This window comes from Oryzias melastigma, linkage group LG23, assembly GCF_002922805.2.
Source record: "Oryzias melastigma strain HK-1 linkage group LG23, ASM292280v2, whole genome shotgun sequence".
In the NCBI taxonomy this organism is placed as follows: domain Eukaryota; kingdom Metazoa; phylum Chordata; class Actinopteri; order Beloniformes; family Adrianichthyidae; genus Oryzias; species Oryzias melastigma.
In genome coordinates, this window is record NC_050534.1 from 10,088,312 (window position 1) to 10,111,889 (window position 23,578).

General features: G+C 38.4%; 1 protein-coding gene and 1 long non-coding RNA gene across 17 annotated transcripts in view; one reads left to right on the forward strand and one right to left on the reverse strand.

The window, feature by feature from the left end:
* Positions 1–23,578, forward strand: part of nrcama (neuronal cell adhesion molecule a) — a 62,862-nt gene that overhangs the window by 17,390 nt on the left and 21,894 nt on the right. For 11 of the 16 annotated variants that reach the window (XM_024283411.2, XM_024283427.2, XM_024283481.2 and 8 more), the window contains exons 2-6: positions 8,021–8,070; positions 21,403–21,558; positions 22,388–22,405; positions 22,688–22,793; positions 22,955–23,148. In XM_024283411.2, coding sequence (XP_024139179.1) covers positions 21,465–21,558; positions 22,388–22,405; positions 22,688–22,793; positions 22,955–23,148 — 412 coding nt within the window. In that variant the 5' untranslated portion in view covers positions 8,021–8,070; positions 21,403–21,464. The remainder of the gene's footprint in view (positions 1–8,020; positions 8,071–21,402; positions 21,559–22,387; positions 22,406–22,687; positions 22,794–22,954; positions 23,149–23,578) is intronic. The other 5 variants (XM_024283435.2, XM_024283471.2, XM_036210164.1 and 2 more) reach the window with 1 other exon arrangement.
* LOC112153385 overlaps positions 19,328–23,578 on the reverse strand; it is a 40,036-nt gene continuing 35,785 nt past the window's right edge. Inside the window, exon 3 of the long non-coding RNA XR_002920490.2 lies at positions 19,328–19,890. This is a non-coding gene — a long non-coding RNA (uncharacterized LOC112153385). The remainder of the gene's footprint in view (positions 19,891–23,578) is intronic.

Here is a 23,578-nt window from a genome sequence, read left to right on the forward strand (position 1 = left end):
ATCTGGTGCTCAGTCAAAGCCAGTAAACGTTGATTGAAGTTAATTAAAAAAGGTGCTATAAAAATATTCTTATTAATTTATTCTAGGTGATATTACAATACACATAAATACTGTACAATTATAGTTACGCAAGCTAGAGTTTTTTTTTGCTTCTAAAGCAAACAGCCAAAAATGGTAATTAGCAGACATGCTAATTTAGCATGTTTGCTAATTCAAATTTAAAGATAAACATAGTTTAAATGTTTAAATGTTTCTCAACTAAGAACAACATTTTTTTTTTTTTGGAACACTAACTGAAAATGTCCTTTGTTGTTTTCCATCTTCCTTTGAAATGACATTTCAGTCCTTTTTTTTGGTTATGGGGGTTGGTGGGAAAGCCTGCAGAAATTCAAATATTAGCATAGAAATCACAACTGGAGGCCGTCCTCTGAATCACTGTGACTGATATGGTGTGCAGTCAAATTTCATTTGGCGAGATCCTTCGTTTGCATTGGCTGTGGCTCAAAAAGACCATCTTTTCAAATCATCTTGCAAATGGTGTCTCTTCTTTTCCTCCACTTCGGTCATTTCTTGTGCTTATCTGGTTTATTTAAAAACAAAGCAAATTCTTGCCTTTTTAGCTGAATAGGAAAGTTTGTATTAAAATAAACTCAATCATTTTATTAGGTTTCCTCTTAAATCAGCATTTTTTGTGACACAATTTAATTACTATAATTTTTTATTGTTGAGCAGGGAAGGCAGGAGCATAAAAACTGTCAGTTTAACCTCTGACCCCCCCTCCCAAAAAAAGGAAAAGTTTAAGGAAACAGTAAATCTCTGTGATAAATCCCAGCCCTCCTCGGCTCCTCTTTTTGTCTGGATCTGGAGTCTGTTTGTTGGCTGTAACGTGAGAGATGCTCCCAGACTGTTAAAATGAAGAATCTCTGGAGTAATCATGGGAGCCAAACCCCGCCCCCATCCTCTGTCTCTGACAGTCACAAAGAAAACAGATCATATACAGAATAAAGAAAGGATATCTGGAATAGGGATGGGCCGATATCGATAACCAATATTTTCCCTGGAGTGTGACCGGTAGCCGATATTTGCCGATACCCATATTTAAGCATAAAGTTTAGAGATTTCCTTTTCTTTTTTTTTTATTAGAAATACAATAGCTAGGGATCTGCTAGCTTTGTTTTTAACATAGCTAGCGGTCTAAGCAGTCACTTTATGTCACATGACGCAAAAAAACAGGCGAATGTGGTCATTAACGAGTTACCCCAAAGGTGAAAAAGTGACGCGGAGGGGGCCGACCCAACCATACGACGAGTTGGGAGTGACAATGTTTTGCTTGCACAGCGAGAGCATGCTCGGACCCCTCCTCCATGTCTGACGCAAGACGTAGATGAGGGAGGGGGAGCAAGCCTGTGCTAAACAGAGCGCTTCTCCAGCTGTAATTCCCGGTCAAAGTAAAAGAGAAATATCGGTGGAAATTTTGATATCGGACCAATGCCGATAATAACCTAAAATTGTGCAATTATCGACCGATTCTGGCACAGATATACCGCCCATCCCAATTCTGGAATTCACAAGATCAACCAAAGCTGATGGAATTTTGGGAAAATTGAAATCCTAAAATAGACTTTTTATACTGCAAGCATAAATTAATGGTGTTAAAATGATAGTAATTGTCAGCATATTAACTACCATATTACAAGAACAACTCTTTATTTTTCTGATTTCTAATGTTTTAATATTTAGTTAAAATATTTTACAATATTTTGAGTTACAATGAATACCGATTGAAAATAACTCCTTTTATATATTAATTTTTTACCAAAATAAAAGCATTTAAAGTCTGGAAATGTTTGAGAAAATTATTTTTGTTCTTTATTTTTCTTATATTCAATGACATTTAAATTAGAATTAAGTTTCTAAGTTGAATGATTTTAAAACATGTTTATATTTTTAGTTTATTTGAGTCAGAGAGGCTTGGAAATGTGGTTTGTAGCGTTTTTCTGATTTTTATTTTTGCTTAAATAAATACTTTTTCTGTTTTTTTTAAAAAGAAATTTCAATTAAATACCAAGAATCTTAAAAAGTAACAGCAGGACAATTGGGATGGATGCACTTGCTTTTAATTTTGTAAGAAAATTTGCTACATCTTCTTACTAATTTTAAATTATTATCCCGGTAATTATTCATAACAGTCACTTTGATTTTATTTAATAACACAGAAGCTGTTCAGATGAGCTTTTACATCTACCCTTAAAGCTGCACCACTTGTCTTTTGTGCTCATAATAATTAAAGTCAAGCAGATTTTTAAGGTGGAATTTTTTTTTTCTTTCCTACTGTGTAAATGTGACTTGTCTGCGCTTTTATTGTGCTCTTAAGATGAGCTTCAGGTTTTCAAGAAGCACTTTCTAATGTTTATCTTTCATTCATTTAAACACACTCAAGCAGGGAGTCTTTTGAGGTTTGCAATAATTCATTCCTGCTTGGAAGGTAAATCTAGACTACACTGTAGCTGCAAAAGTTTATAAGATTAAGTTGAGTTTATACTAATGCAGAAACATACCTACGAAACACTCCACCAGACCTTTTCACACACAGACGGTATGTTTGAACAGAGCAGCCTTCAGGGCTCCTCCAGACAGACGGTAGATTTTGTTACTCAGGTGTTACTGTCTGTCTGCCGTGTGTACGTTCGTTTTCGTACTTTACCTTGAAGCGGAGAAGCAGTTAGAAATGCTTTTGGGGCTTTTGTTTTTTTTTCCCTCCCTGTTGATGTGAGTTTCACACGCCAGCAGCATCTGTGTTTTGTGCTGTTTGCACGGCCTGGGGGTCAGTTGGTGCGTGGACGGCCGCTGAGATTCAGTATCAGCATTCATTAGCTGGGTGTCTCGCTGCAGGCAAACACAACACAAACTTCGTCCAGCGCTGCTGCTGCTGGTGCGAGTCCAAATCCAACCAAAAAGATTGCAATCTTGACCTTTCGACTCTTTCTTTTATTATTTGAGAACACAAAATGAGTAAAATTTGTATATTTTGGTCCATGACTTTAAAGTCTACTCAATAAATCAGGTGTTAAATTAGTAATAATATACTAAAATAGCACTTTATTCAAGAGCAAAATGTGGCTACTTAATATTTTAAATGTATTTTGATAAAACCAAATTTCAGATTAGACATACTGTAAGCTATAAAATCCACATGTAGTCATTTTAGGTATGGTGGTGGTCATTGGGACGATCAAGTTGGACGCCAGCTGCTTCTCTGGCCGGTTAGCCTCAGGGATTAAGGTGCACACACACACACACACACACACATTTCTATTCATGCCTGCAGTCAGTTATTCTCTCACAGTCAAAAACCCAGACACATTCAGAGCATCGCCTCCCAGTGGATCCATAAACCCAGCAGGCTAATTGAAACAGAAGGGAGATGATAAATCAATGGGATCTTGGGCTTGGTGTTCCAGACATTATGAAGATGTACTGGTATATGAAACAAAAGACCTCGGTTCAATCTTCATTTTGAGCGTTTTTACTGATTTTTTTTTTTTTAAACTTGTGAAAGTTTAGAAGTTCAAAAGATAAACCCCAAATTTACACCGGTTAACTTCATGATCATCAGTTGTCTCCGTTGGGTCTTTGGTCTGGCCCTTCTCCCCCTCGTCGCCTGGAGAAGTAAATTGTCATCAACATCCAAAACTTTAGCAATCAGGCCCCATGTCCTCTCCTCCCTCACTGAGTTCTTGTAAAATGCATGTTTTGTGTCATAAATGACGTCATGTTTTTGTACTTTCACATTGAAACTTGACACGGTAGTATCTGCAATGTTAACAACACATTGTCACATCACTGTAAATATGAAATAAAAATGTATTAAAGTTTTATTTTAAAAGTACAACAGAAGTTTTTATATTGAAATCCGTACCTGTTTGCTTTTTCTCCTGGTTTTTACGTCAAAATTGACGCGTTGACGGACTGGAAATGGAACTCCTGCCTAAAGCTTCTGTTTGTTGAGGGACAGACTTTAGACGCAAACATAGCGGAGTCGATGCAAACATTCTAACTGATTGATACACGTTCTATTTTTTTGCAAAACAGACACACCACAGATGGACCCGTGGAAATCAGCCTTTACACAAGCTTGTCGGCTACACTACTTACCAGTTAAATTAATCGTTTTTATACTGCATTCACCCAAAACACAATTCCCGTGGTAGGGTGGTTGAGTTTTAATGTTAAGTCAATGTACAGACATGAGCTGAGGTCTTGCGGCATGACTTTGGCGTCGGGCGCGGCGCGTCAGTCCTGCTGTAGTGTCATTTGGCTGGCAGATGCAGCGAGAAAAAAGGTACTCAGCTTTGGGCATGTAATGTTTCAGTGACTCAATCAATGGGTGCAAAAAAAGGTTGATTCAATACGAGGATTTTCGTCCTGAACTTCCATCCATTTCCTTTACACACTGGAGCTGTGGAGCTGCAAGAGACTGTTCCGGTTGCTGTTGGGCGAAGGCAGGATACACCTGGATAGGTTGCCAGTTTGTCGCAGAGCCCATGGAGCTGCAGCATTGCGCCCACTGCGCTAGTTAGTGGCCTGGTGGACAACTGAGCGAACTTGCCAGCTCCACCGCCCAGTTCTGCCGGTGGGGTGCTTTCTCAGAGTTCGCTAGCTCAGACCTTGCTTGCTCAAATGTTTGCTAGCTCAGACATGGCTAGCTCAGACCTCGCTATCTGAGACCTTGCTAGCTCAGACCTCGCTATCTCAGAGCTCACTAGCTCAGACCTCGCTAGCTCAAATGTTTGCTAGCTCAGACATGGCTAGCTCAGACCTCGCTATCTGAGACCTTGCTAGCTCAGACCTTGCTTGCTCAAATGTTTGCTAGCTCAGACATGGCTAGCTCAGACCTCGCTATCTCAGAGCTCACTAGCTCAGACCTTGCTAGCTCAGACCTCGCTATCTGAGAGTTTGCTAGTTAATACATCACTAACTCAGACCTTGCTATCTGAGAGCTTGCCAGCTCAGACCTTGATAGCTCAGACCTTGCTTGCTCAAATGTTTGCTAGCTCAGACCTCGCTAGCTCAAATGTTTGCTAGCTCAGACCTCGCTATCTCAGAGCTCACTAGCTCAGACCTTGGTAGCTCAAAGTTCACAAGCTCAGACCTCGCTATCTCAGAGTTTGCTAGTTCATACATCACTAACTCAGACCTTGCTATCTCAGAGCTTGCTAGCTCAGACCTTGCTAGCTCAGACCTCGCTATCTCAGACCTTGCTAGCTCAGACCTTGCTAGCTCAGACCTTGCTAGCTCAGACCTCGCTATCTCAGACTTTGCTAGCTCAGACCTCGCTATCTGAGAGTTTGCTAGTTCATGCATCACTAACAGACCTTGCTATCTGAGAGCTTGCTAGCTCAGACCTCGCTATCTCAGTGTTTGGTAGCTCAGACCTTGCTATATCAGAGTTCACTAGCTCAGACCTCGCTATCTCAGAGGTTTCTCGCTATCTCAGAGGTTTCTCGCTCAGACCTCACTATCCCAGAGTTTACTAGCTCCAACCTTGCTAGCTCAGACCTCGCTATCTCAAAGTTTGCTAGCTTAGACCTCACTATCTCAGACCTCGCTATTTCAGAGTTCTCTACCTTATACCTCAATAACTTAGACCTTGCTATCTCACAGTGTGCTAGCTCTTAAGGCGGTTAGCTACCTGGCAGATGTAGTGGGCATGATTGCTAGAAAAAAAATATTTTTTTACTGTATGTTCCTCTCAAAATTAAACTTTGAGATTTCTTAGTGCACAATATATGCTAGTTCCGTAAAAGTGTCGTTGCTTTACACATTTATTCAGAAAAACATGTATTTTTTAAGAAAAGCTACATTTCCAGAATTAGCCATGTTTGGCTCCTCCATCCTTTCTCTCCATCTCTTACTGTCTTTCCTTCCCATCTTGCCCCCTCCCCCATCCTGTGATGATGAAGCACTTTTAGATTTACTTCTTAAATAATTCATGCTTTTGATTCCAACTAACTCTACTCTTCTTTTTTCCCTGTTTTTTTCTTTTTTCCCCATCTTATGCTCTCTTATCTCGCCCAGACGCTTCTTCTCCCGTCATCCTCAATCTGCCTCCTCAGCCACAGTTCTCTGAAGTCTCTGTGCACTCCTGTCTACATTCATTAGGATATTGTGCTCCTTGTTTTTCCCCTTCTTTTGCCTCATCTGTGTTGTCTCTGCTTAGCTAGTCGTGGTTCAGCTCCTATAAAAATCACTTTTGCCCAGTTCAAAGGCCTCGAATCCAAAATATAGATTTAATTTTCACCATTTTTTGATCTAAAATGTTTTCAAATTGGTGAAAGTTTAAACTGAAAAACAAGCCAATAAATATTTTTTGACTCTGTTAAAGCTTTTGCTTTAAGTGTTAAGTTTATGTCATAGAAGTATCATCTCTTATACAGCTTAACCTCGGTTTATTACAGCCATTCATCCAACTCACCATTTCTCTGATCGACCTACAGCTTTGATTGCTCGCGTCTCAATACGCCCACGCTCTTTGTCTGTTGAATTTGTTTTGCTAATGTGAGATGAATGGAGGGTCTCTCTCTGGAGATTTTGATAATGCATTTGTGGTCACGAAAAGAGGTCTGTTTGCTGGAGGTGGTGGTGGGGGGCACAAAGCATGTGTTCGGGAGGCGGCCTTTCATTTGGGCGTGCACCCTGCTGGAGGTAAAGTAATAAAAGTGACAGGGGGCATTTTGGTTGATTTAGGGGCTCGTGCTTGGAAGAAAGACATTTGCTGGGAACTCCCGAGAGAGCCGGGGCAATTTTTCCATGTATTCATAAAGTGCTTGTAGGTGACAATGGCCTTCATGTGATTAATAAATTGAGGTCTATTTGCTTCAAGGACCAAATTTGTTTGATTGCTTTTAACAGCACTCGGCTTCTTGTATTACAAGAACTTATTTTTCTGGGCTTAATAAGTTCTAGTTTTGATTACTATAATTTCCACACTTCTATTTTGCTCTGGAGTCTAAGTCACAGCAACCAAAAAATACAAAATGGAATAACACCGACACTTTTGGGAGACATTTTTCAACAAAATATGGGAGCAAAAACAGACATTTAATCTTGAAAGGAAAATATTAACAGAATAGATAACAATAATAGACTAAATATATGCACACTTCACTACCATAACTCAATGAAGTCTTGTGAAACATAGGAGGAACTAGAACTGTCAAATTATCACGTTAATCATGATTCATTAATTACAGCTATTTTAGCAAAATTGTATTTTTAAAATTGCGTTAATCTCTCCCGTTCATTTCTGATAATGCACACCTTGCAGAGAATTATCACTCATTATCACTCTCATTAGGAAAAAAAAGTTAAATCAAGCATTAGAACATCCGTCCTGTTATATTTTTAAGTTTAAAACATTTTTCACAAAAAGCGGACTATTTCAAACACGGTGTGGCGCGGTGTCATGGTAACTTTAAATTGGGATGGGGTACTATTTTATTAATGTGATAGATGTATCAGTGTTAAGGCAGAATTATTTCTATTCCATACTCTAACAAAAATACTACAAATGTTTTTGGTACTGTCTTAGGATATATCGCCATACGTATCGTATGGTGATATGTGTATCATTGCATGTATCGTATCGACAGCCTTTTGCCAATACACACTCCTAGTTTGTAGGTATTTATTTTGTTATCCTATAGGGATAATTTTGATTTCCTTTCTAAATTATATGACCAAAATATGTCACCCAGTTAAAAAATATTACTATGGTATTCCATAAACAGTTTCACCTCGTTACTCTTTACCAAATAAATATTTTTAATTTTTTTAATGGATCATCCTACTTCTCATGTGTTTTTTTATGGTTGCTTTAGTATATAGGAAAAAAATGTAGACCAAATATCCTTCATGTACCCAATCTACATGTATGTGTACAAACTGAAAGCTCAAGGAAGACATGTTTGGGCTAAAAAAGTACACACAAATCATTGTTTTCTCCCCCTTTTTTTTGCAGGTTGACCAACCCTCTGGAGTTGTGGAGGCTGAGATTTATAGCATTTACAGGTAAATCATAACTTTTTTTTTTATAGTATTTGAGGAATAGTGGTAGACAATGTCAGTCGATTGATTTGGAGATTCTTGGAAAATTGTTTTAATCATGTTTTTGGACACTTTTGATGATTGTGGTTCATACCATACTTTGTAGTAGTACTGGCTGCTTGGTGGCGTAGTGGTTAGCGTGTGTGTCCAGAATGTTAGGGAGTTCCTCAAAACAGTTGGGCTGCACTGCAGTTGAGCTGTTTTGGCTTGTACTAAAAACAATTAATTTTCCTCTGGATCAGTAAAGTGCTATTCTATTCTGTGCCCAACATTCACCCAACAGTAGCTGGGTAGGATCCTGCTACTCTGTGACCCTGAAAGGGATTCAGTGGGTTCTGAGATGGACAAAGCTTCAATGTCTCTTGTTGAATCCTATTTTTGATAAATGGTGAGTTTGAAAATAAATTGTAGTAAAGAGACGCCAGTTTCCTTAAAAATGCCAGTCTGTAGTAAATACCGATCATGCGTCCCAACAACTTTTCCTTAAGATAATTGGCAATAGCGTATAGTGCTTTAATATTATGGTACTGGGACCATACAGTACCGTATTGTACTGACAAATGAACCCCGTTGACCCATCACCACTCCATCTAAAAGGTGAATAGAAGCCGTTCTCTTTTGAAATAAATAGTTTATGACCATTTTGAACAAAGGTTTGGGATACTACTATACGGGATTGCCACACACACACACACAAAAATACTGCTGTGTATTTCTTTAAAGTGGTAAAAACTAAACCTTTACCGTCATCCCTTCTTGTGGACTCAAAGGTTTTAGAGGTTCTAAGAAAAACGTCAAGACATTACAAAGATTTCACTGTCTTTTATCAGTCTAATTGTCAGGGATTCTACAGTATAGTGTTGGCGATAAATACTTGGGGGTGTTTGTACTAAAAAAGCTAATTTTGGCTTTCAAAATAATTTTTTGACTTGTTTCTTTGATGTTTTTTTGTATTTTTTGTCTCTTTTTGAATTACCACATTGTTTTAAAACACAAACTTGTTCATAAAGTCTGAGATTTACAAACAAATTGAAATTGGGTAAGGTCCAAGGCAATTGTCCTTGATTGAATCAATGTTGTGATGATAGAAAAGTCTAGTTTCAAAGTACTGACTCTCAGTCTTGATTTCATTTACTTGACATGTAATTTGGAGGCAAATATTGCTGGAAAAATTCAGGAATAATCAAAGAAGACAATACATCTACCCTGGTTTTAGAAAAGAAAGCCCTTATGGGGACTATTAGTAATTTCAAACCTCAATGTAAATCAGGAATCTTTCTGTAATGTGTTTATCCATCTCCAAACTCCAATAACACATGCTTCTGTTCTCTAGAAGTGAACAAATTAAAAGTGCTTTGAGTATTAATAGATAGAAGAGTCTAATTGAATTGCAGACCATCATTATTTTTCCACTCAAATGTTTCCTGCAGTGGTGTTATCACAGAGAGACTGACTATCCATTACATTAAATGGAGCCATAAAGACATGGGAGATTTGACCTCTTCGACAAACGCATACGGATCCACAGAACCGCACGGTTAGTGATGTGGGAAAGCCCACCAAAGCCATTGCATTTCTCAGCTCGTCAATACTGCACAAGCACCAGAGAGACTTGGCTGGCTTACAGCCACAGATGGATTTACAGCATGTGTCCAGCGACATACAGCACTGGGATGAAACAAACGTCAATTCTAGTTCCTTTAATCCTGCATATATGGCCTTTGTGTGTTTCATTTCAGCACATAAACCCACCTGGAACCTTCTGTCATGTTTCAGTGTAGCTTTGACACTGAAGATAAAGGGTGAACAAGTCTTGAGATGTTGTTTGGATGTTTGATGAATTGAATTCACATCTAAAGCTATGTACACACCGCCATTCAAGAATCCAATTCCAACGAAAAGTCTATGTCACACATTTCAGGCTTCTGCATTCAAAACTCTTGTGTTCATGTTTAGCTTGGCAAGTTTTTATGATCGTTTTCAGGTTGTTTGTACAAATTGTGTGGCCATTGAATGTGTTGGCAATTAACCCAGGTCAAACTTTGACTATTCAGGGACTCGGATTTGGTAGTGACACAGTTAAACTCACCAAACTGGGAGCATAACTGGTTTATCTGTTGAACCCAGACAACCAACGGCATCTGCGTTTGTTTTTCAAATAAAGTTAAACCAAGGCCACTGTCCTGACATAGTCAGGACAGTGATTCATATCTGCCATTGCAAGGATGTTAGTGAACCAAACCGTTTCTGCTTGGTGCCCAAATTAGGACATTTGCATCGACATTTTGAACCAGTTGTAGGTGGTGGACATATGCTAGTTAATAGTAGAAAAAGAAGAAGACCATCCCTGCTTGTCAAAATCGTAAGCTGTGTTTAGTGCGTTCTTCTGTGCTATATTCATACCTGGCTTAGAAATGTGAGTTATAGTGACCAATTCCAATAAAAACTCTATGCAAACGTATGCATGTACGCGTTTCAGGCTTCCTCTTGCATTCAGTCATTGCTATCACAGTTTTTAAACTCATTTGCGGGTTCTTTGTACAAAACGTGTGGCTATTGAACAATTTTTTCAATACTCAAAAGTGCTAACTGTTTTTGGGTTTGGCCGGAAGACACCAAGTCTTTCATTTATTGGAAAAGACCTTTGAAAGAAAAAGCCTGGAGAGAGATTAGCAAGATTTGCAATGCTTTGACATTTTGCATCAAGCCTCTTCCAACTGTTGGAACAATGTTCTAGTATTGGGTAGTAATAGACTTGTGTGAACACCATATGCTAAGAGCGCATTCAAAAACCCTTATTTAGCGCATTCTTGAACACACATGGCATGTCCAATGTCTAAGTAGCTTCATGCTTTTGTTTGAAGCAGAGCTTCACCAACTCGATTTCCAATCCCTAAAATGCATCACCTTGGCCTCTGCCTGCAGAAATGTTGCTGGTGAGTGGGTGCATGCAGTTCACCAGTGGGAAGCGATGATTCATGGGATTTGATTGATGTCAGAGGTTTCTTTTTTTTTTAAAAAAAAAGCACACACAAGTGAGGATGCAGTAAACATTAAATTCAGTGGTCAATAGTTTTAAAACATTCCAATTATCACATTTATTTTATAGTTCAAGGTGGTTAAGTCCAATAAATAGGTTGGAATGTTACCACAGGAAGTTGTGGAATGCCAAAATGACACACAAATGTTTTTTAAAACTGGGATTTAAGGTTGTTGATCTGCAGTAAAGAGTTATCTAGAAAAACTTCCCATCTATTCCTCTGACCAGTTGCCCAAGTCTTGGGTTCTCTAGGCATTCTGGGTAGTTTCCTATAATCCAGTACATCCTATAGTCTGGAAAAACACAGTAATAGAATATGATGAACGAGTTTGACTCGTAACACTAATCCACTGTACATAACAAGGTCACAACTCTGAATACTGGACACTGAAATGATGTGTAGCTTTTGTGTTTACTCTAAAAAACTAGAGCATTCAAGTGCAGGAATTCACCCCCCTGTAAAATATAAAATGCAGTCAAGCCGTATAAATTGTTATTGTCTGAGCCGTCTTTGTTGAAGCATTTTGACATTCTGCTGATTCATGTCGCTCTGCAGTTTTGAGTCAACGTTCCTCCAGCTGTGTTAGTGCTACGACTTCAGACCAACTCTGTTCTGAAGTGGAATCAACTGAAAATCCCCCTAAAACTAAATTCAAAATGTTCCTATTATTGCTGGTTTATATCCATTATTTGTTGTATGGCACTGTAGAGGTATAACCTTGTGTCCTGGAACCGGCCTGCCGCCTCAGCATTATCCCAGTGGTAAACAGTTTGGAAGGACAATGGTCCCCGTGGGCCAGTGTTAGAGTAGCGGATAGAGGCGGGCGCGTGCTGACCATCAGCACTTCGTAAAGCCTCAGAGAAAAAGCAGGCGCTGGAGTGGAGTGGGGGGGGGGGCTCTTTGCATGATACTGGGTGTTCAAAAGCAGGCGGAGACAGCCTGTTTGGATTAGACGGCCCACTGGGATCCGGTTTAGGGGGTTTTGGACACAAAGGGGTCTGTCAGTTCCGTCTTTTGATGGCGGTGTTAGTGTAGTGAAAGCGTCCCGCGTTGCAGGTGGCGCCTGATGGAGTCAGCAGTTAGCAACTGCCAGAGGGCTGTTGAGCATCCGACTTTTTACATTGTGCTCCCGTAAAACTATATTTGATATAAAGTTTTAAAGCATCATTTGTGTCCCTATTTCCCATGGTACCATTGGGCCATTCAGACTATAAACTCCACCTCACCGGAGCATTTACGGTTTCACTTAAGCTTCAATATAAACCCTTTATTGTCCAAGTATCTCCTTAGCTTTCAAGCTTAGAAAGTTGCAACTTTATCCACCTATTGTCTGAAGTTGTATTGTACAAAAGTAAATAGTTCTGAGGTGGGTAAAAGGATATGAAAGGTGTCTAACAGGTAGTCCATATGTCAGGAGGAGTTCTAAAACCAGTAATTCTTAGTTTAAAATCCAACCATGTTTAAACACCATTAAAGTGAATGGTAGGGAAAGTATATTGTTGAATTGGTATGGCATACCAGTATGTCTACGTTGAACGTCTGTATGAAGGATTTCTTATTTATTGTTTTATTACAGTACATCAGATTTAGTATGAGTTAACTGAAAGATTCTTTGTCAATTGCTGCGTTTCCATTACACATTTGTGCAAAACTTTAACAAAATTCTAGAAATGACAAAAAAACCCCACAATTTTGCAATTATTTTTTTTCCATGAAATTGTAATTAAGCGAACAAACACAAACTAACTTGCGCAACCAGTCATTAAAAACACAATGACGATTGAGAACAATGCTTTGATTTACAACAGATACGTTCCAATTTCTGCAGTAGCGCTCATCATCATCAATCAAAGGAGACGTCGGCGTCTTATTCAGGCCATGAAGCGGCGAGCTACGTGGGAGTGGCTACAGATGAAGTCATTTTGGTGATGTCATGCCAGCAATTCAGGACCCCGTGTGGCGCCTCCCATGGTATCCGGTTTTTGGATACCATGGCATATAAACTATTATCTCAAATCCAATATGTGCAATTCCATAGTCAATGGAAACGTAGCTATTTTTACTTGCTTATTAGCACATCAACACAATTACATTTACGAAGTTTTAGGTTGTTGTTCTGTAATATACATATCATATATCGAACCAAAACAAAACGGTGACCCAAAAATCAAAGTTTGGACCGAATCGTGACACGGGTCAATCGTACATCATGAACTTACTGTTTATGATGTACAGCTACAATTTTTTTCTTACTTTGTGATGTTTTATACTTTTAGTGAATAGTACTAAGACTCTGAAGTACAAATTATTAAAAAAAATCACTCAATGCAAAAAATTCAAAACAATTTTTTTTTTTAAGAAGTATTAAAAACATTACATTTTAGAAATCAAAGAAAACTCTAGAAACCAAAACACAATTAAACGTAGAGAAAATTAAGCATTAAAAAAAAAAATAGTAATAATAATTTTCAGAAAATGTTAAAAAATTGAACTCAACAAGAAACTAGAAACAGTAGGTGCTATGAGACATTGCTGATTGGATGATAATATTCAATATTTGTTGAAATTTTGGTCCAATCAATGGACAAACATCAACCAATCAGTAATGTCCCAATAGTTCCTACCATTTCCGTTTTTTTTTTCATTGCGTTTCATTTTTAACATTTTGATTTGTTTTTTGGAAAATGTTTTTGTTTTCCTAAATGTGTTTTTCTTTTTTATTAAAACTAAAAAAGGTCGGTACTACGGGATATCACTGATTGGATGATGATGTTTACAGAGTTGTAACAACAAAGAAGTGATTTGGCATGAAACACTACTGTACTAATCTTAAAAACTTGTATTAGTATGCGGACATAGAAGACACATTTGATATCGTATCGGCGATATCCGATAGTACCTAACTTTTCTGGTTTCTTATCGTGTTTTGTTTTTACCATTTGATTTTAATTTTGTTTTCCAAAATTTTTATTATTTCGTTGTATTTTTCTAGAATTGTGTTTAGATTTTTGGAATTTTGTTTTGATTTCAATAATGTCATGTTTTTTATTATTTGCTTTGCTATTTTCATTGTTGTTGTGATCCGTAAAAAAGCACTATAATAAAGATTACAAAACACTATTAGTGGTCGAATTAGGATGTGTGTCAAAAGTCCAACCTTTTTCCAGGAAGAAAAGTCAAAGTTTGTGTATGAGCCTAAAACCTTGTAATATCACAAGGCTAAATTACTGTTTAAACAAAGGGAAGTTCCAAATAGACAGACAATTGTTGTTGCTTCACTGAAAGACCAGCATTGTGAGAAAAGGAGGTAAAGGTCTCGCCTGGAGCCACGGTTGCACAAAGGTTACAATCTGCGCAGACGGGTTTCGTATTTGCTTACAGTTTCCTTTTTTTCATACACTAACTGGAGTTTAGCATTTCACTTTAAGCCACTTGTAACATTTTAGTTTACGTTTTTTTTTTTTTTTCCGGGTGTAGTTGTAACCTTCAGATGCACGCCCCTCCCCCTCAGGGAAACCGAAGTGGAACAACAACAAAAAAAAAAAAATGCAACATCGGCTTTCTCAGATGTCAGCAGTTATGCAGTCAGGCTGTGGCACCTTTCCATGCATCTGGAGAACCCTTTCCTGCAAATGCAACCCAGCGAGAAAACCCTTGATTAAATCAGACGAGTAGAAGGAGGTCGCTTTTCTTAAAAACACACCCACCCGGAGTCTCATAAATATCTCTGTTATCATAATCTGATGTGGCTGCAGAGTTTTTCCAATCCCCTCCTCTCAACCTCCCCCTGCTTCCCCTTTTGTCCTCCCCTATCTCTCTTGTCAGCCTGTCATCTCTCAGTCGTCTGTTTGGTGTGACTGAAGGCTGTGCCGTGACCAAGCGGGTTGTTTCAAGGTTTTGTGGGATGAGGGTCAGAGGGACTTCTGGGTTCATGTCAGCACGTTGCACATCAACCTTTCCTGTAGGCAAATGCTAACAGCTAAAGAGAAACAAAATGTTTTTAGGAAATTAATGCACATGCTAATGAAAATAAACCTGTAATAGTGGAGCTGCACCTGAAGAACACACTTTAACACACTATACCGCTTTTGACCGTTCATGCGATTAGCTTGAATCACCTTATTCTGAGGCGGAGAAAAAGCATCTTTTTGTATTGGCTTTGCACTGATATGCAACTCACTGCTAACGTAAATTATTGCATAATGACGCAATTAGCCGAATTACGCTAATTGCGTAAACGGTTGAAGACTTACAGTGGTCAAAGAATGTCAACACTTGAGCTAAAGTCCGGCATCAAAGTGTAAAAAAATACAAAATGTTTATGAAAGTTCTCATCCAAAAAGTATGGTGTATTTTAACTCCATTAATGTAGGCCACATGTGTCAAAGTCATGGCCCGGGGGCCTGATTTGGCCCTCTGGGTAATTCTATCCGGCCCTCCAGATCATTTTATATTTTTGTTATTAATGGACTGAAGTTATCTTGTTCTCATTTCTAACTTGTATAATTTTGACAAAATATTTTTATGGAGAGTAAAAAATATTGAAAGTTATTTAAGGTTTAAATCGATTTATTCTGGAATAATATCCCTTCCTGTTTTTTTTTTTTTTGTTTGTTTTTTTTTCAGTAATGTTAAAAAGTTTTAAAAATTTAGTTTTAGCAGTTTCCATAAATGTTTGTCCTCTTCGGCCTGCAACTTAAACAGTGTGTTTTGGATTTTGGTCCCTGTGCGATTGAGTATGACACCCCTGATGTATGCTATTAGCTAGCTTAAAAACCAGAAATAAAGCTAATTTTGCTAATATTTTCTTCTTCGTATGAACTGTGCATTAAATCTTAATTTTTATTCTACTCTCATCTTTTTCTTACATTTGACCCACCTAAAACTTACTTGGCTATAAAGTTTTCTCAGAATGATTAGCTAAAATTGCTACATCACATGCTAACGCTAGCCGTTACACTAAAACGAAGAAAAAAAACACTAAAAAGTGTATTTTAAATCCATGTAATATTTTAAAAACTATCCAAACAAGACAAAACTTCACAAAAAAGATCAATAGAAGTAAAAAAATATTTTGTTTTTTCCAGATGTTTATGTGTTCAAATGAAAATCTAAGAAGCTACTGTACATTGCTCTAATGTTTAAGTTGCTCCGCTATTTTGTTCATTTCAGTACCAAAAAGACAGCATTGTTATTGTAAATTTAATTTTTAAAAACAAAAGCAACCATATACTAAAAGAAGCTAAGCTAATTTGCAAAACATTTCGGTAACACTTTATAATAAGATTCCTTAACAAGCTTTAGTGACATTTTTACAAGCATTATAATGTATTTATAAGGAGTTAGTAAGACATTTACTAGCACATAAGCCAAATAATTAACATACTTAGTAAGATTAATTAACATCTAAAATGAGGCCATTGTCTACAAAGGCCACATTAATAATCTACTTACAAGCTTAATAAATGTATTAACTATCTTTATCAATGTTATATTGAGTGTTTTACCGCATTTCATCTAAAGTGTTACTGATTTTCCTTTAGATAGTCTTTGAAATTATGACAATGGTGAAGAAAACAGCGATTCCTGGCAGCAATCGTTTATATATTTATTTTTCTATCTCATATTGGACTGGGGCGTGATTTGCCTGTTAGCTAAAGTCTTTCTATGCATTTGTCAAGTCTTAGATCTTCATAGTCCTCCTTTGAAAGTATGTTTTTTTAATCAAAGCTTTAAAGAAAATGAGGCATTGAGAAATTCATTTTGGCCGTGGAGCCTTTGGCTGAGTGTTTGTTGTGTACTTGTGTGTGTTTTCTCTGGAGAACAGTGTTGTCAGAGTAATGTCTCCCACTTCAGTGCACAGTACAGCCCTATGGTATCGTCTTAAACTATAACGTAATCAAACAACACTCAGAAACCCATCATTACAATTAAACAAACATGCTTGAAGGCGTGTCTTTTTCAGCCTACATCGATTAAAAGTCGGGTTTTTAGTGCTAAAAGTGGAGATTACAGCAAAACGGTTATTAACATATGGAAATACTGACATTTTATTGCTGGATAATGTTTGGTATATGTTGCCATTTTGCCTGTTGTGACTTAACACAGATGCCCTTTGTGTTTCTTTTTACATATTTTGCTCACAATTATTCGTTAGAGATGTTCCACTCGGTGTCATCTCTGGAGATGTCACCCAGTTCAGACGTAAAAATAGAAGAACAGAACGAGGACAGTTAAGCCGATCGATTTTTCCTGCCGGGTTATTTTTATAATTTATATATTTAAAAAGGGATATTATGCTAGCTGCACTATGTTCTCGTGCGGTTTTTAAAACCACACAAGAACCACATTTATTACAGAACCACCTGGAGATCCAACACAGCTCATCACTATCAATGTCACCAGAGGAGGGCGGGTTGCTATATCTACTGCAGCTTTATTATTGCACATTATTGTAATTACATTAGAAGATTTCATTTCATCATATTGCCAGATTATTTTTTTACAATAAGATTAAAAGATTTAGTATGCATGAACTGCATCTAATGCATTCACTAATATTGCTTGTCCCTGCAGTATCTCCCATCCAACATCGTCCCAATTAGCTGTCTCAAGGTGGGATCAGCTCGTCCAGCTCATCTGGATGAAATTTTAGATGAGCATGTTTTAACCCTAACCCTAGATGAGCATTCATTCCTGGGCTCTGCCTCTTTCGCTTGTCTTCTGCAGATAGCCGATGCGACCAGTAGTTTCACCTTCAGAAACCTTGAAGGACTCACAGTAGGTCTCTGTAGACAAACACCTCTTGCATGCGATCTTAGAATCTGTGTGGAGAGGACTGTGTGCGAGCTGAACACTGTAATGTCAATGTGCTGAGACATAACTGACAGCAAAACACTGCTGAGCAGATTATATAAGAGCTGTCTGAGGCTGCTGACAGGAGGTACTGGCACATGAATTCAACCAGCCCACAGTCTGGGAGAAACGATCTATTTTGGGGGATGTCTGACAGCTATGAGTGTGGAAATGGAAAACTCATTTGTGAACAATAGATAAATATGTTCTGACAAAGCCTACATTTTGGTGAGTCTTTTTCACAAAATTATTCTGTAAACTACCAGGGAAAAAAAAACTCCAAACTTCACAGCCCTGTTTGTCTCTACGAAAAATAAACTGCATCCACTGCTGCTGGGTAAAAAATGTAAAAAGAAAGAAAAAAACTTTGATATCCTTGACAGCTGAAAATACACATCAAAGAAGTATTGGAGTTACTCCTTCTAAGCAGCAAGACATTTTACAAAGTGAACGCTGGTAATGTAGCGGTTAGCACTCACGCCGAAAAGGCCCTATTGAATCCCAGCTGATACCTGTGCAGTTTACATGTACTTCAGAGACACGCTTCATAAGTGATGCGATGAACTGGCAAACCATCCAGGGTGTACTCTGCCTTCGAACAGCAATAGATTGGATAGGCTCCAGCAACATCCTGACACCAAAAGGGATTAACTGGGTTTGGAGGGAATTCTAAAAGCAGAAATTCTGCTGCTGCATTTGCAGTACCACCCCTTGTGGCGGGTTTACTTTATTATATTCCAAGGTTTAACATCCATCCATCCATCTTCTAATCAAAACAACACATTTCATAGAATAAAAATGGTTAAATAACTGCTGTATTCATAATGAGAAACAGGACAAAGTCACATGTTGTTTAGAACATTTTTAATACTCTTATGTAAGATTAAATTAATCATTTAGATTGGGTTTACATTAAGACAAAGAGCACAAACTAAGTTTTTTAGACGAATTGCTTTATGCCTAATATGCATACTTTTTTGAATCCATATGTCATCTGCATAAAAGTACTTTTCTAAACACAATACGTCAACACAATTATAAGGGATAATAATTATAGTTTTCTAAGAAAGTGTCAACGCCCCAGCAAAGGACTGGCGACCATTTCCTACCATTTCACCCAATAGTGGGTGAGTTAGGCTCCAATATGATCTATGATACATGGACTCAATAGATGATCCAATGCAGGAAAGTTGAGACATTTATGCTTGGAAGATTTCTACTGTTTTGAGTTTAAACTAATGTTTTGACATCAAACGACTGTAGCAGACAGTAGCTTGTTCATAAAGGTAACTCAGAAACCCTCTTAGGCGTTTCCTGATCCATTTGAGCATTTCCTTTAACCCAGAACACACTTTAAGATAATGTTTCCAGGAACTTCAAAAAGGCTTTTTTCTCCATCATCTTATTACCAGTAATGGCAATCCAAAGCCAAATCTACAACATATTGAAAAAAAAAAAAAAAAGACAGCATACATCCTGGACAACTCACTGCCACGTAACATTTGATCTTATCAATTCCCAGAAACACTTTTAAGAAGCACCATCCGTTTCAGTATTTGTATTTATTGCAGATTCATGAAACGCACTGATTAATCAAAGCTGTCTGATGAACATGCGCCAGTTTACAAGCAGATTAGAGGAACAACCAAGCACACATAATTCCAGATGTCCATGGGCCATTTACTTCGTCATGCGCATTAGTGACCCGTCCTTTGACGATCCACTAGTGCGTTTGTGAGTAACTCGATCTCCACGGCACGCGACCAACGCTCGCCAAATGTATCCCGCTTGTGCGTGTGATGTTTTCCGGCTGGATGCCCTCACATGCTGGATGTTTACAGGCAACAACATGGCAGACGAGGCTCCTTAGTGGTGGACGTTTGTGTGTCTATGAATAACACAAAGAATACAAGAACTTCGACTAGTTTAACTCAGTGTGGAGAAGAGAAGGTCCGTTGCTGCACATCTACTAAGAACAGGTGAGAAGTGAGTCCTAGAGAGATTTAGGGTCTAAAATATATTATCTGGTTAGAAGCAGCTTTATTTTTTAGTTCTGGTGGCAGATGATAGTTTTAAAGGGGAACATAATTAGAACCGTACTTCTATGACACCTTTAGAGTATAGAGACAACTGAAGGCTTTTCAAGTTATACATTCTTCAAATCCTAGAATCATTTGGGAAACGAGTGTTAAGAAGCTTGGGAGTTTGTGTCTGTTATCACACGATTTTTACCCATACTGGAGTATGGGGTACATGTTATAGGATATAGCTCCTGCTCCATTAGGTTAATAGAAAAAAATAGTGAAAGATCTCAATGTCTTGATAAGACCACTATGATGTCAAAAATCCACCAAGCTTGATAGCAGCTATTCAAACTGAGACAAAAAAATGGCGACAAACCAGATGACTTGACAAGCCTGAATGGAAAACCACACACTCAAATACAGGGGAGATAATTCACTTGATTCAGAACAGCTGTGGATGATTAGAGACTTGGACCTGGTGTGTCCAAGAGAATCTGGCTACAGAGAAAAAATATGGTGCCCGAAAATGAATAGCCGGAAGTCCCTCCCCCTGCTAGAGCCGGCCGCTACAAAAATATCGTTTTAAGCTTGCGACCTTTTCCCCTTTTTTTCTCTCTTTTCTCGACCCTTTTTGACGTTTTTTTTTTTTCACTGTGACGCTCTGTCACAGAAAAAAAAACTGCATTTCACTGTTCCGATCAGCTGATTCACTGAGAAAAAAACTGTTAGTTTATTCTCATTCAAAGACGTAAGAACTGATAGTTCGGAAAGGTTTTTAAATTCAATTTTGAAAGGGTTTTCTAAAGTTTAGGAGATTTCCGCTTACACAACCAGCGAAAGTTACAATTTCCAGCTACAGATTGATTCTGGTGCCGTCTTGCGTGTGACCAGAGGCCCCTTGGTGTGTCTGATGAGGGGAAATAAACCAAGAAAACAGACAAAACTAAAGGTTCACATTTCTCATTGTACATTCACACTGGCCACGTTGACTTGCGTTCAAGCGGCGACTTTCAAAGAAAAAACGATGTTACCCTTGTTTCTGAGTTCAGAACTATCGTGTCAACGCTACACACATTTTTAAGTCTGGTCTCAGGCCTGTTTGGGCTACGAAATGAGCGTTCAAAAGTTCTACCATTTAAACTTGCTAACAAACAGTTAAACCCCCCGCCACTCCCTGCTTGTCTGGTACTGGTTCGGTATTTACACCATGGGGTAAATGCACGTTTATGAAACCGATTGTTGCCTCTTGTTGAAGTATGCTCTCACATTTTAAAACAAAGCTCTTGATTGAAGGATTTTATCCTATGCTAATTACATTACACAGGTTTCAATGAATTAATAACTAAAGTTTTTGTTATGTTTTTCACTTTTTATAGACTGTAAGCTTTGCTGTTCAACCTGAAAGAGGGATATTCATCACCAGTTGACACATCTGAAAATGGACAGCAATCCACAGTGGGTCCCAGGCTTCAACGTGGTGCTGCTGATTCTGCTGAGTCATGTAACTTCAGCGTTTGAAGTGCCTCTCGATCGTGAGTATCACCCGCGTACTCATAGATAACAACTAACAGGATGTTTTTCTTCTATAAATAGCTTAATGTGTCTTTTATGGTTTTGATTTTTTTTGTATCTATTAACAGTATAAGAGAATTGGACGGAGAGAGTGTGATGTCACTCAGAAAATTGTTTCAACAAAAAAACAAAGTCAATTCAGACACCAGACGTCCCCATGTTGGACCCAAACGATGTCATGAAGCTGTAAATGATCCGAGTCGGTCTGAATTATTGTTTCTATGGCAACCAATCGCTTAAAAATGGGCTTGGGAGAATCTGTCAACCAAATATTTCAAACGTTCAACATGCCTTTAATAAGGCATCTGATTGGTCAGTTTTTAACTGAATACCTTTCACTGTAAAAGATATATTGTAAAAAAAAAAAATTGAATTAGCAAAAAAGTGTTAAAATAAGTAGCAGAGCAAGAATGGTTATTTTGACAAATATATTTCTGTTTATTTGTTTATTTATTGAAGTCTTTGGGATTTTGGCTTCTTGAAACTGGTGTACACTATCTATTTGGAACACAACGGGGGATGGGTCTCTTTGTCCAGTTCTTATATACAGTCAATGCATAGAACAAAAATTAGAGAGATTTCCATTTCATTTTTGGATTCCTTTCTCTTGATTTTTAATAGGAAATTTGAATCTTTTCACCTAGTCTGCAACAAACCAAAGCTCCTAAAAAGGATCACGAGTTAGAGCTTGAACCTTTTTCTGCTTCCAAATGTCGTTTCTATAATGCAAATAACTAACACTGTTTCTCAAATCCCTCTTTTTTTCTTTACGTCATGGTGACCAAAAAGCTAAAGTGCTGGAAGGATGTAAGTCGGCCTGAACACTGATGGGTCTTGTTCTGAAAATGTGTGGTTTGAAGGAGTGCTGTGCATGCAGTGGTCATAACACCGTGCCCAGCTTGCGCTTTAACTGTTGCACCTCTTGGTTTTTCGCGGTGTGAGGGCTGCCATGTCTATGCAGTGTGTTCCATGTCTAAAAAGTCTTGATTGCTTTTTGCAAAAATGCTTCGTTGCATGTCGCTTGGCCTCTAAAGATCCAGTCGTAATAGGTTTGTCCGTCACCAACGCCTTCCGCTTGTGTTCCTCTAGTGCCTCAACCTCCAACCATAACCTTCCAATCCCCTAAGGATTACATCTTTGACCCGCGGGAGCACATCGTCATCCGCTGCGAGGCCAAAGGGAACCCTCAGCCCAGGTGAGGCCCTTGAGTCATGGATTCTTTCTGCCAAATCACTACATTCAAGGGCATCTTTAAATCACCATAGCAACTGTAATCTGGTCTCATCCATCTAAATCAGTGAGGTTACATAAAAGCTAAGATTGTTCAATCTGTTTTCCTTTACTTCTGGATTGCAGCTTTAAGTGGGCCAGAAACGGAACCGACTTTGATGTGGAGAGCGACCCCAAAGTCCTGATGAAGCCCGGCTCAGGAACGCTGGTTATCGACATCAGCGGCGGGAAGGCCGAGGCCTACGAGGGGACCTACCAGTGCACGGCTGAGAACGAGCACGGCAAAGCGCTGACCAACAAAATAGTGATCAGGCAGTCAAGTGAGACACTTTATAAACCCCAGGGTTTCCTTACATTCTTTAAAGCTAAACAAAAAACTACCCTAAAAACTTCTAATAAGATCTTAAAAGTCCCGATTGCTGAGAACTCTACACTCCCTCCCACTGGCTTACAGCCCTTCACACCCTCAACTGAACTTTACCGGTACATCAAAAAAGGCGAACAATATTGGAACTATACAGCTTTTAGCCTTATGACAGTTTGGACAAAGAAAATGAAGACAAGCATGGATCTAGTCGTCTACAAGCATCAAAATGGAGCAGAGCAGGAAGCTTGTGGCTCCACCCATCATATTTTCTATGCAACAAATGTGATCTTTTTCAAACATTTCTTCAAAAAAGCGACTTGAATAGAGAAAACCTCAATTTTCTGCACAATAAGGCGCACCTAGAAGCTTGTACATTTTTTTTA